The following is a 12,852-nucleotide window of genomic DNA, read 5'->3' on the forward strand; positions in this document are numbered from 1 at the left end:
TCTGTAAGTGACTCAAGTTCGAGCTCTCTCCATCTCATAGTTTAGGAAATTTTTTTTTTTTTAAAAAAAATCTATTTCACATATTTTGAATTAGCAGAATTTCGAAAAAAGTCTTTTTTCTTTTTTTTTTGTGCCAATGAAGCCCACCAGTCTCATTTATTAGGATATGCTTTGAAACTACTATGAAAAGTTGAAATCTATTTTTAACTAGTTTTACAAATTGAGTTAAACTAAACTAGAAAATGTTCACTCAAACGGTATCTTCGATGTTATATGTGGGGCATAGATCCACATGGTTTGAATGGACAAGATTCACATACATATGTGATTTTAAAAAAATTAGTGGACACCATGTATGTGTGGCTAAATTTGAGCCTTTGATTCTATCATGGGTAGTGCCCCTACATGTAGGATGGAATCATCTCACTCAAACGTGATATTCAAAATTCCATAAATTTTATGTTGCATCGAGTGATCTTCATCGGATATAATCAATGTAGTAGAATGTGGATCGATCATAGATTTGCTTTCGAAGTTTAAGAATCTTGTCATGTATTTTGTATTGTGGGTCGTTGATTGTTTATACTGACTTTATACATTTGATTGATAGGGCGGAAAATGCCCCCAAATATTATTTTTTTTTAAAAAAAAGGCTTGCCATTCAAAATGCTGAAAAGTGTAGTGGTTGACTTGAATAGTAATTCCCTCAACGTTTGTTAATTCAAAATTCGCATAGAAAACACGCACAATCACAAATCAGAATCCACTATCTTGACACTTGCATTCCAAGGTTTGTTTGACCCGTTGCAAAAAATAGATCATTCAGAACTTCAACATATGATTCTTGCTTGTTTCCGTTTACAAGAATAATTCTAACCCTGAAACCAATACCTCTGTTGTAGATCATCATCCCAGAAAGGATCCGTCTTCCCGTGGAAAAAGTGAGCAAAGTTTGTCTTTTTTTCACGATCCTGGTTTAAAATTTTTGGAATCATGTTTCTCGGGCTTTTTTTGTTTCTTTTTCCTTGATTTCTGAAATGGGTATTTTGTTGTTTTGTGTTTTCGTTTTGTTGTTTTTGGAAGTGTATCCAAAGGTGAAGGTGAAGGAACAGATTGAAGAAGCTGGCCAATATGCTTATGAGAGAAGCTCTTTGCTTTCTTTGAAAGCTTTTGAATGGCTTTCTGCCCACCATTTCTCTCCTTCAGGTTCAGATGACTATCTTCTTTCGTTTTTACTGTTATAATAATTTGATGATTCGGGTCTTTTTTTTTTGTTGCTCCAGTATTATGATTGGTTATGTTTTCTGTTTAAATTGAATTCTTGGATCTTTGTTCATGGGACTTGAGTAATTAAGGCTTCCTGAGGAACTGTAAGAAAGTTGATTGTTCCGCTATGGATTTATGAAACCATGGGAGTATTCATGCTTATCACAGATTCACAATAAAAGCTAGTACTGTAGCTCAGAGAGCTGCATAATTCCTTTGTTTCGGGTTTTTCTTTTATTCCTTTTTTCTCGTGTTGGATGGAGATTAGAAACAAAAAAGGCCAGTCTTCACTAGCGCACAAGTTGACTCCTTTGTAGGATACACCAGATGTTTATTTTATTTTAGTTTTATCATGATTTAGACAAGTTTCTTATATTCTTTCTGCAAATAGCTTAGGGAAAATATAGTGATAATTAAAGAAGCAAAAGAGGGTTGGATAAACTTTTGCACAGGAAGAGTCATCATTTATCACTAATTCATACAGTTAAACTTCAAGTGTCAATGAACATAAAGTCCACTGACTTGGTAGCCATCATGTAAGACGTCTTCCTGCAAATTTAAACTTTAGAGGTAAAATCATTTTATATACGTGAAGATGTGATAATACGAAGCTCTGTCATGCATTTACATGTCAATAACATGAATTGTTGTTTGAATGTGTAGACGAGTCTCCACATTTAGTTGTAAGAATTCCCGGATCGTTTGTCCCAAAATCTCCTCCACCTACCTTTCATACACCCAAAGGTTTGATATTCAACGTCCCATGTTGTTGCTATTTAGTGCAACATTACTGACTAATTTATAACTGAATTAATGATTCTTTGGTTCATCAACAGAAGAAACAAGTAAAAACGATAATATGGGTGTGGAAGAGAACCGGAAAAATGCAAGAGCAAATTCAGCTCCACGTCCACGCGCTGTCTTGTCTAGTCCAGGTAACTCATGCTTTCCTTTTCGTGTGTATGTGATGTGAGTACAAGTTTAGTATATGTTATGTTACTTGGACGAAGGATTTCCATTCATGCACTAGTATTGATGCAGCACTAGTTTAGCTAGTTTTTATTCAGATTTTTTAGAAATATTTCAATTGCATTAGGGGTAGTATTTCTATTCTAGACCCCTCGAGCTGATAGATATTTGTGGCAAAGATGATGGTTAATTTTTGAATTTGAAAATATTGTGTTATTTCAAGTTACACAAGGCACATTTTTGTATTGTGTATCCATGGATGGGAGTTGTCTTTCTGAGTATTCTGCTCTGCCTTGCCGTATGCATTCTTACCTTGTTTATTTTGGCAACTCTAACAATGTCCAGATAATGATGGGATCTTCGGGGGCAAAAGACAAACAAGAAAAGAACTGATTTCTGGCCTGACAAATAACACATCAGGTCAAAACAAACAGCCACAGTCCAAGGTCTTTCCAAAATCTGCAGTTTCTGTAAGTCTTTCTCCCGCACAAAGTCATAAGAAAGAAGCAACAGAGAACCCAAACAATGTTCGAGCAAAAGCGAGAACAGCCATAGCTGATTCAAGTGTGAGAACAAGACATTCAAAAAGGGTTGCACCTGCACCGATCCAGAGTTGAACTTCTAGTAGGCTGTCATGAGACTAGTTTCCGTGTAAAAATGTCAACAATGAGACGACATTTTCGAACAAACCTTAGTTCACGATTTTGAGTAATTATTTAGACACCGATGAAGTGTGACCGGTGTGTGTGTGGGAACGGTGTATGAAATGTCGAGGGTCTCAATGAGGACTGTGATGATGCTTTTTCTCACTCTGTACTTGCTATCCGTTATGAATTTGTGAGCTGAGTGCAATGTCCAATTCAATGATGTTTTTCGGATTCGATTTTCGTTGTTTAGAAGTGGATGGCTTAATCCCAGTGGCCAAAATATCTTAGCCTGTTCTCGATTCCGAAGCCCTCGTTACCAAAACATGCCACAAGCCATCAGAAGTGCTGATAATGTAGAAATGATCATGTTAAACATTTTACATTCACGTTTATTACCGTAGAACACTGTGCTGCCTATAGCATCGAAATGAAGAATTCGACCAACAATTTTGCCACATCTTTGAAGTGGATGTTGTGGTGTGAAAGTTCTTGAATCCGCACTTATTACATCAAGATTGTTCCCACTGAAAATGGATGATACTTTTGCAAAAGTATTGAGTATTTATCGCAAGGGATTGCTGAGGAGATGACAAAAGCAAGAGAAGACAAAGGCAACTAATGGAGAGCGAATAGGAATGCTCATGTTTACTCTTAAACCAGTTAATTTAATCCAGTGTGCAGACATCATTAATCGGCTGGCTTAATTTGTCTTATGGTACAGAATATGCTACACTGAGATATATATACTCCTGATATCATTTGATACATTTATCGTACTACTGTCTTACACAAAACTAATAGGTGATCCACACATCTTATCATATGACATACAGGAATGATACTCTCGGTATAACATAGATAAAAAGCTCGGTTCATTAATGGACCCATCCGCCGAGTCCATTCACGGTCCAATCAAGAGCGATTCTGTAAATTAGGATTGATTTAGATGACAAAAGGAGGGTAAACAACATTATGCTCAGGTACTAGTTTTCATAATAGCATACTACACAACATTCTTGACACTCACAGCAGCTGGAGAGACTCGTAAGATTATTTCAACTGTTCTAATGAACTAATGTGTCACCAGATTAAGAAAAGAGTTAAACTTCCTCTGCGGAATCTTTTTCTTCATCATCATCTATCTCCCACAGAAACTTGGCATATGATGCAAGCACGTCGCTGTAACGAAAATGAGCTACACATAAAATAAACTGGATGGCATGGAAATTGAAGGGAAAGAAGTTGCATTGATTCTTCTCAAAATAGAAAAAGAAAATTTTGCCTTATTTCTCAATCATCATTCGAAATTTTGGAGAGAAACAATAGCTTAGTTCCCACAACTATTCATAGGAAACTATGGAGAAGAACTTCCAAAATCAGGCAATTCAAGGTTCAGATGGTAATGATATTTGAACAAAGAAGCTAGGATAACACTTTGGTCAAATAAAATCTTGAACATTGAGGAATAGAAACTTAAAACATATTCCTCATTTGAATGTTCTTTCTCCAAAGTTTACTGTAAATAGGTGTAAGATTTAGATTTGGCAGATAACTCTCGCCCATAATTTATTAGTTAGCTTCATTTTTTTATGTTTTTCCTTTTATTTTAGGCTGCGCTTTTAGGTTGCGTTTTAGTAGATAGATTTGAAATGATGAATTTTTTGAACTCCATTCCTTGACTTGTTTGATGGACAAAAATTCAAGTGAATTCGAAATTCACTCTATATCAAGATAAACAATTTCAGCATTAATCGTGGTGAATTTTAAATACGTCCAAGAACAGTATCATTGAAACTTATTCCTCAAATTCTCCAAATCAAATTCACCAGTCCAATCCCAACTTTAGTTAATTCATTTTGATAAAATTCCATACCTTATATTTCTTGTTCAAAGTCTTTCAATTTTCATTATGCATAGTCAATTTTTACAAATCAAGATGAAAAGATGGATCTTTTGATATAATAATAATAATAAGTTTAGTTTAAACCTCACAAATTGATGCTACATGTGTATTCTATTTTTAAGCTCTCAAAAGTTTATCATTCTTTATTCTTTCAATTCATATAGAACCCAACTTATATATGGTAGATTTGGTTTTGTTGTCATTCATTGTATTGTACCAACAAATTCCTAACCCTATTTGAACTGGAAATCACAGCTATTTTAATACGGATATGTTGATTTATCGTAAACAAAATTATATCGACACACAAATACTTGACAACATTTACAAGTTTCGAAGTATGCAGACAATTACAAGAAATTATATAAAGCAAATACATCATGTCATGAGCTAATAGTGATTGATTTTCCCATTGTTAATATCGTAATGAATAGATTTAAATTTCGTTAATTAGAAGTTAATACTAACTTTATATATTTAAAGATCCCGTCATATAATCCCTTATTATAAACAGAAAACTGAAGTTTTTGTAATTTTCATTAATCAATATTGTGCTTTTACTAGCTATATATCAAATTACCCTTTAGCGTATTTCTCATATCTTCCCTTTATTAATTTCAGAGGTGGTTAGTCTACACTCTACCACTTCTCTGCCAATGCAATATACCTACAATCATAACCTTGCTTACCTGTCTTCTGGAGTCGCTTGAATTGATCGTTTGAAGTATGTATCAGCTCTATTTTTGTCGCCATGGATCCGCCAAACTAAGCTAGCATATTCAGACATTATCTGGCCATTCCTTGGATTCTCCCGCATTGCACCTAAGTAATATTGCTCATCTTCTTCTAGACCTCCTTGAGACTGTCAAACGGGTAAGAAACAAAAACGCATCAACAATGGTAATGACGCAAATAATGAAACACATTTTAGCAACAGTCGGAGATATACACTGAACTACAAAATTATGTAGAATTTTCACAAAGTTAATTTAATGGAAACAATAATCAAAGGGAAACCGAAAAGGGAAATGACGGTTCAGCTGAGAAACACTAGGTACATAAAACCCAAGAAAGAAAGTGAAACCGAGTTGGGGTGGTGGCTAAAACTGTCACTTTCAAGATAAGCTACACTACTTTCTCCATTAATATGTAGACTATCTGGAGATAACATCAACCCCAAGTACTCGGATATTGAGTCTTCTAAGTAACAAAATTGTTGCAACAATAGCAACTGATTATAGCTACCTTAGTCGAATCTTCTTCTTCTTCATCCTCGATTTCCCACAGAAATTTTGCATAAGATGCAAGAATATCGCTGAAACCAAAAGAAAAATACAACAAATAAACCCGGAAACTGCGCATAAGACATCCTTAGACTTTAGAGAAACATATACAAAAAAACTAGATTATCTTTATTTCCTGTCATCTCTTTCATTCAGTCTTTTTGCCACTAGGGTTGCAATAAATCCCAAAATATTTCCACCATAATCAGAGTGCTTTTGACCAGTGTTCTAAATGGCGGTCGAGGCGGCCGCCTAGGCGCCCTCGACCGCACCGCCTATGCATGAGGCGGGTGTTTTAGGCGGCCCAAGCTATACGGCGTTGGAGAGGCTGGTCGAGGCGGCGAGCAGGCGGGCGAGGCAGTCAAGATTTTTAAGTTGTAGTCAACAATTTTAAAAACCTAGTCAACAATTTTAAAAATATAGTCAAAGTCAACTAATTTTAAATATTAAAACCCTAGCACACATCACTTTCTTTATTTTATTTTGGGTTTTCACTCTCAACTCTCAACTCTTAACTCTCAACCACCACACACAATCCGCCCGCCGCCGCCCGTTTTTTGGTTTGCACATTATCTGTATGATATTATATTGTGTGCTTAAACATTATTTAATTGCACATTTTATATAAAAATGATTATATTGCATGATTATCTATGATTATCTATAAAAAAATTACTTAAAAAATTCAACCGCCTAGGCACCGCCTGGGCACCGCCTAGGCGGTCGAGGTGGTACGCGGTAACCGACCGCCCAGCCACTGCCTCCCGCCGTTTACAACCTTGCTTTTGACCTAATCTTGGCATCATTTCAAGTAGGAACAAAATCATCATGCAGTCATTCCTCCTTGACTGAAGATAACATAATGTTCATTTCATTAAGAAATATTATTCTTACCTATCTCTGGGAGTTGCTTCAATTGCTTGATTAAAGTATGTGTCAGCTCTTTCTTTGTCGTGATAAAGCTGCCACATTAAGTTGGCATATTGCGAAATTATCGGCCAATTACTCGAATCCTCCCGTATAGCACGTGAGTAGTATTCTTCGGCTCCTTGAAGTTCTCCCTTTGACTGTCGAGTAAATAACCAAGATTTCCGCATTATAAATATTAGCTAATACTAGTTGGAACTTAATTCTATGCCAGAACCATGAATGTTGATAAGAGCCCAGTGCCCACTTAATATATTAGATAGGCGAAACTTATGTTTTTGGCGAGTGGGGCTCAACTTGACCAATAATTCTAATGGAGAACCCATATTTACAGAAACACAAGTTTTACCTGATTTAGAAACTCGGTATGATCTTTCAAAAACAAAGCGTTACAAGAATTTTTCTCAAGCATTCTCCTGTAATATTCTTCAACATCAGTAGTTTCAGTCGGTTCAGTTTTCACATCAGCATCTTTAATAATGCTAGGCACGTTGAGTCCCAGCCCCATTGCAAGGTGCAGAGGAGGGCTAATTGGTCTTTTCTGTTCCTCGAAATCCTTGGCCATATCGTTCCATGACACTGCATTCTGATCATCAACCTGACATTTCCATTGTAACGTAAGTTCCACACACTAGATATTCTTTAACAATGATTTTCTTGCGAAAGGACAACAACCTGAGTGTCTGAAAAATGACCCTCTTCCTCTTCATCCATTTCCCACAAGAAACTCGCATAAGCACCAAGAATATCACTGAAAGAAATTCCAAAAAGTTCCACCATTATACTAGAGATGCAGCTAGGATTCAGAGTTGGGTAGGATGGCTAATATAGAATAATTATGCTAAAAGACATTTGACCAGTAAAACATGTTCAATAAGAAAATCCTTAGAAAAATCAAAAGAGGTTAAGGACAAGGAACCGCCTTTCCAGCCCCTCCGCTTGATTCAGCTTTTGTATAAAACCATTCATGAATTTGTGTCCATGTTCAATTTATTGAAATAAGTCTTATTCTCTCAGAAGTATTTTGCAGATGCAAGATTTTATTGGCATTAAGTTATATACATGAGATTTAAAGTTCAATCATCGTACCACTTCTTGAAAGCGAAACATAAATTGAAATGAGAATTCTCACCTATCCCCAGGAGAAGCCAGGGCTGCTCTCTCGAAATAAGTCAAGGCTTGTTCTTTGTCACGATAGAGCTCCCATACTAACTTGGCAAAAAGACATAGTATTTCACCATTGGTTGGGTCTGCCATAATTGCACGATCATAGTATTCCTCAGCTTTAAAAAACTCTCCTCTGGACTGTCACGTAATATTTTGACATGTTACTAAGAAGAAATATGTGAAGGAAAAATTTGCTACTTAAATTCATCACCACCTTTATCACTAACTAGTAGGGGCCGAATATATAGTCCAAAATCACTTAAATTATGTTGCATAGCTTTGTCTCAAATTACTTGAAATGCATGGCATAATAACAGATTGCAGTTCCATTGACCAGCTTAAATCCACAAATCGTTTTCTTGAAACATTAAAATATGGTACTAAATGCTTATGATGTTCTTCACTCCTTTGGCCGTATGCTTCCTTTGATTTGCCAAATTAACGTATCACCTAAAGTTCAAACTTGATTGACAGAATTAAGACTATTCTTTATCTTTGTAATACAGACTATTCTTTATCTTTGTAAATAAGTTGATAGTATCTAACCCATTAAAGAATCAATCTCCGACCCATCTACAACATATACTGGCCATCCATTGATTTATATATTCATGGAATAATCTGCAGCAAAACGAAAAGCTATTACCTCACATTTTATTTTCATTTTCCTCGACTAGAATGTCTATAATTTGCAGAAAACTAGAATTCACCCCATCATTATAGTACATGTAGGAATTAGGATGAACACCAAAATATATTAATCTTTTAATTATAATAATATATAAGGAAAATCATAAAATTTGCCTCTCTTGAAGACTCGACTACAATCCCAGTTCACCTTCACGGTTAAAATTCTTTCAACAGTAAGAATAAAAGGGAAGCAACCCCAACCACATAATCCAAATTTAAGGTACCAACCTGAAGAAACTGAGCATAATTCCTCAAGAACAGAGGATCAGAAGGATCCCAACCATCAACGGCACCATATTCCGACGGCACAAATCCCCCTTCTGCCCCTTCGTTTTCATCACAGTGTTCCTCAATCATGTTCATTGCATTACTCCCAAAACTAAATCCATCATCTTCCACAGTTTCTCCGACTGTGAACTTCTCAACGTTCCCTTTGAATGGGTCTTCATTCTGATGTGTTGTCTCTCCGCCAAACTTATCGTCAATGCAAAATGAGAGTTCTTTACGTATCATTGTAGCTTTTTCTTGAACAACGATTCGCCGGTCAGTGTTCTTGAGTTCTGTAATTGTGACCCGTTCCCCTTCACGTTTTTCATTACACGTTATGACTATGAAGATATGGGTATTAAAATAAAGGGGATTTGAAGATTGGACGGTTCTGGATCGACAGAAAATGAAGTCAAATTTGCTCACATTGGTTGGATTTTTGTGGAGTTGGAATAGCAAGAACGTGAAGATAGATTTGACGCTCTTTTGTTGGACTTTCGAGGCGGTGGATGGCAAGAAAATGACAAATTAATTATAAATGGATAAAATTACAATTTTTTCGTTAAAAATAAAAATTTATTGTAAAAAGTAAAAATCTCAAACTCACAAAATATATTAAACTACACACTTCATAAAATTTTATCCGCTCAATTGTGTTTTTTCTTCACAAATTGAGAGATCTCTTTATAGAATTTCTTTTAAAATAATCCAAAAATAATTACATCATTACATACTTCATCACACACTAATTTTCAATATTTTCAACTCTTATTTATTTTCAACACTCTCTCTTGTGATGATGATCATAATACAATTATTGTCTTTATTACGTGTTTTATACTGTTTCGTTAAAAACCTTACTAGGAAAAACTCATTGGGATAAAAACATATTAAGGAAAAATAGTGCAGTCACATAAACTCCACCTAATGTTAACACGAACGATTATTCACAAATTTCATAGATTGTGCATCCCAATGTTATATATATGATTTCTGAATATTGTCTTACGAAATACCTTTGTGAATAGATTTGATGAGTTTTCACTTGATTGAATGTAACGAATATTGATATCTTTATGCTTCTCAAGCTCTTGGGTGAATGCGAAGAACTTAGGGGAAATATGTTTAGTTCTGTTGCTTTTTATGTATTTTTCTTTCATTCGACTAACACATGCAGCATTATCTTCATATAGTGTCACCTGCTTCTTGTCAAATGATAATCTGGATGAGATTTGGATATGTTGGGTAATTGATTTTAGCCACACACTTTCACGGCTTGCTTCATGTAGTGCAATAATCTCGGCGTGATTTGATGAAGTTGTTACTAGTGTTTATTCTGTGAACACCAAGAAATTGCAGTACCTACACAAGTAAATACATATCCGGCTTTGGAACTTGTCTTGTGTGGGTCAGATAAGTACTCAGCATCAGCATAACCAATTATAATTTGATTGATAACTTTTGAATACAAAATTCTCAAGTCTATCGTTCCTCGTAGATAACGGAATATATGTTTAATTCCGTTCCAATGTCTCTTTGTTGGATATGAGCTAAATCTTGCCAATAAATTTACAGCAAAAGATATATCAGGTCTTGTACAGTTTGAAAGATACATAAGGGCACCGATAACACTTAGATATGACACTTCTGAACCAAGAATAACTTCATCATCTTCACATGGACGGAATGGATCATTTTCTATGTTTAATGATCTAACAACCATTAGAGTACTTAAATAATTTGATTTATCCATATTAAAACGTTTAAGAACATTTTCGGTATAATTTGACCCGTGAACAAACATTCCACATTCTTTTAGTTCAATTTGCAAACCCAGACAATACTTTGTTTTTCCAAGGTTCTTCATTTCAAATTCTTCTTTCAAGTACAACACAACTTCTTGAATTTACTTATTCGTTCTAATGATGTTTAAATCATCAACAAATACAACAATAATTACGCATCCGGATGTTGTTTTCTTAATGAAAACGCAATGACATATTGAATTGTTTACATATCCCTTTTTCATTAAATGTTTACTTAGCCGATTATACCACATTCGGCCGGATTGCTTCAATCCATATAATGATCTTTTCAATTTCACAGATAACATTCTTTAGGTTTTGAACTTTGTACTTCAGGTATCTTAAATTTTTCATGGATTTTCCTAATTTCACACACGATGTCATTATTATTACTCAAATATATATTACATCGTTATCGAATTCGTTTGAAAATCTCGATATGCCAATGATTGTAAATTCGATCTAGATATATGAGTTGAAGAGACCGTACTGTATTCTAATCAAAACTTAAGGTTCTTGCAGGCACTATCAGTGATACCTTGGGGATCATGCGGCGATTCTACTAGACTTTCTTATCATGATCTGATGTGTGCAATCAGATTTGAGTTATGACATTCTTGATAAATGTGTTGATGAAAAAAATGTGGCTAATTAAGAGAAGCCTGAATAAGAATAAATGTTATTCTGAATCACATAAAATTGTGAACCACAGTTACCTGTATTCCTGAACCATTGAGGGTCACACAAGGATCAGATTCTGTATTCCCGTTGAGATATTCAAGTTCAAAAAGTTAAATTTGGCAAATGTAGTTTGATGGAGATCAAACAGATTGCTTATAAAGAAGTTTTTAATCGAATTTTATTCCATGTATTGGAAGTTGTTGAAGTTAACTTAACTGCTAATTAAGTGAAGAGAGTGAAACTGTCTGTATTGGTGAAGGAGTTAACAAAACTAGCAGCTCTCAAAAATAGATCAGTGGAAATTTTGATTTTCGAAATTTTCAAATTTACATTATATGAAAAAGATTTGTATCTTCTGTACATCGGGGCTGTATGATATTCGATCGAGGTTATAAAGAGTTTACAATTATTTATTTAGTAAATTTAGAATCTACTAATTAAATAAAAATGTTAGTAGCGGTGACTACTATATGTACATGATTCTCATGAATTATTCTAGAGGGGTCTAAAATTGATTAATTAATTGATTAACAATTAATTAAAAAAAATAAATAATGATCATTTAATTTTACTTATATGTCTACACATGTACATGTGTTTATATGTTTGTATAGATGTATTAATATTAGTATGTGTGTGTGTGTGTATATATATCAAAAGTTGATTTTTTTATGATATGTACAACATGATAATTTTAATTAATTAATGAAAATAGCAATCCTAATGAGATTAGAATTATGAATCCTAATATGAGCAAGACTCCTGATATGAACATGAATTAAAACTTATAAATATTTCATTGAGGGTCACATGAAATAAGTGCGGAATGCAATCTCTGATCATGGACATGATTAGGCGATCAAAGTAGGAAGATCCGTTCGTAGGGATTTACAATAAGGAGTCTCTGATAATGGACATGATTAGGCAGTTAAAGTAGGAAGGTCCGTTTGTAGGGCTCTACAAGAAGGACCAACTCCACTAATCCCAGACTAGTTTCGTGTCTAGCGTTAAATATACAAAGGAAAATTGTTATAAACACTTTATGAATTTTTATATCATACGAAGACAAAGGAATATTTTGAATGCCAAAACTAAAATTTTTAAACTTTCGCTGCGCCTTGGGTTTGAGGAAACGATACACCAACAAGAACTATAATACAGTCTCCACGGTGCACATCGTGACCGTTCCAGCAAACCATGATGGGGAAGAAGTGGAAACAATAAAATTCAACTTAAATTCATGGCAG

General features: G+C 34.6%; 2 protein-coding genes across 3 annotated transcripts; one reads left to right on the forward strand and one right to left on the reverse strand.

Moving 5' to 3' along the window:
* The first annotated feature begins 681 nt into the window (after positions 1 to 681).
* On the forward strand, positions 682 to 3,517 carry LOC140961301 (uncharacterized). 2 transcript variants are annotated; one of them, XM_073419738.1, is made up of 6 exons: positions 682 to 790; positions 903 to 941; positions 1,084 to 1,206; positions 1,930 to 2,010; positions 2,103 to 2,201; positions 2,581 to 3,517. In XM_073419738.1, coding segments are annotated over exons 2-6 (576 nt in total). In that variant the 5' UTR covers positions 682 to 790; positions 903 to 940; the 3' UTR covers positions 2,853 to 3,517. The 2 variants fall into 2 exon arrangements, with proteins under 2 accessions (XP_073275839.1, XP_073275838.1); XM_073419737.1 differs by having other exon boundaries at positions 693 to 941.
* A 326-nt stretch (positions 3,518 to 3,843) lies between these two features.
* LOC140961300 (uncharacterized) lies at positions 3,844 to 9,608 on the reverse strand. Its single transcript, XM_073419736.1, has 8 exons — positions 9,081 to 9,608; positions 8,128 to 8,300; positions 7,671 to 7,746; positions 7,345 to 7,593; positions 6,963 to 7,135; positions 6,031 to 6,100; positions 5,475 to 5,647; positions 3,844 to 4,061 (listed from the first exon to the last, which is right to left on the reverse strand). Exons 1-8 carry the CDS (start codon positions 9,363 to 9,365, stop codon positions 3,983 to 3,985), a joined length of 1,278 nt encoding a protein of 425 aa, XP_073275837.1. The 5' UTR covers positions 9,366 to 9,608; the 3' UTR covers positions 3,844 to 3,982.
* Between the last annotated feature and the right edge of the window lie 3,244 nt (positions 9,609 to 12,852).

This window comes from Primulina huaijiensis, chromosome 16, assembly GCF_012295235.1.
Source record: "Primulina huaijiensis isolate GDHJ02 chromosome 16, ASM1229523v2, whole genome shotgun sequence".
In the NCBI taxonomy this organism is placed as follows: Eukaryota; Viridiplantae; Streptophyta; class Magnoliopsida; order Lamiales; family Gesneriaceae; genus Primulina; species Primulina huaijiensis.

Bases quoted from the DNA above. Each gene is read 5' to 3' on its own strand.
- LOC140961301 (XM_073419738.1), top strand. The intron at 2,011-2,102 runs GTTTGATATTCA...GTTCATCAACAG, and splicing joins TACCTTTCATACACCCAAAG to AAGAAACAAGTAAAAACGAT. The intron at 2,202-2,580 runs GTAACTCATGCT...AACAATGTCCAG, and splicing joins CGCTGTCTTGTCTAGTCCAG to ATAATGATGGGATCTTCGGG.
- LOC140961300 (XM_073419736.1), bottom strand. From the start codon at position 9,365: ATGATACGTAAAGAACTCTCATTTTGCATTGACGATAAGTTTGGCGGA. The intron at 6,101-6,962 runs GTAAGAATAATA...TTTTGGTTTCAG, and splicing joins GAAGCAACTCCCAGAGATAG to CGATATTCTTGCATCTTATG. The intron at 5,648-6,030 runs GTAGCTATAATC...CCCGTTTGACAG, and splicing joins AAGAAGAAGATTCGACTAAG to TCTCAAGGAGGTCTAGAAGA.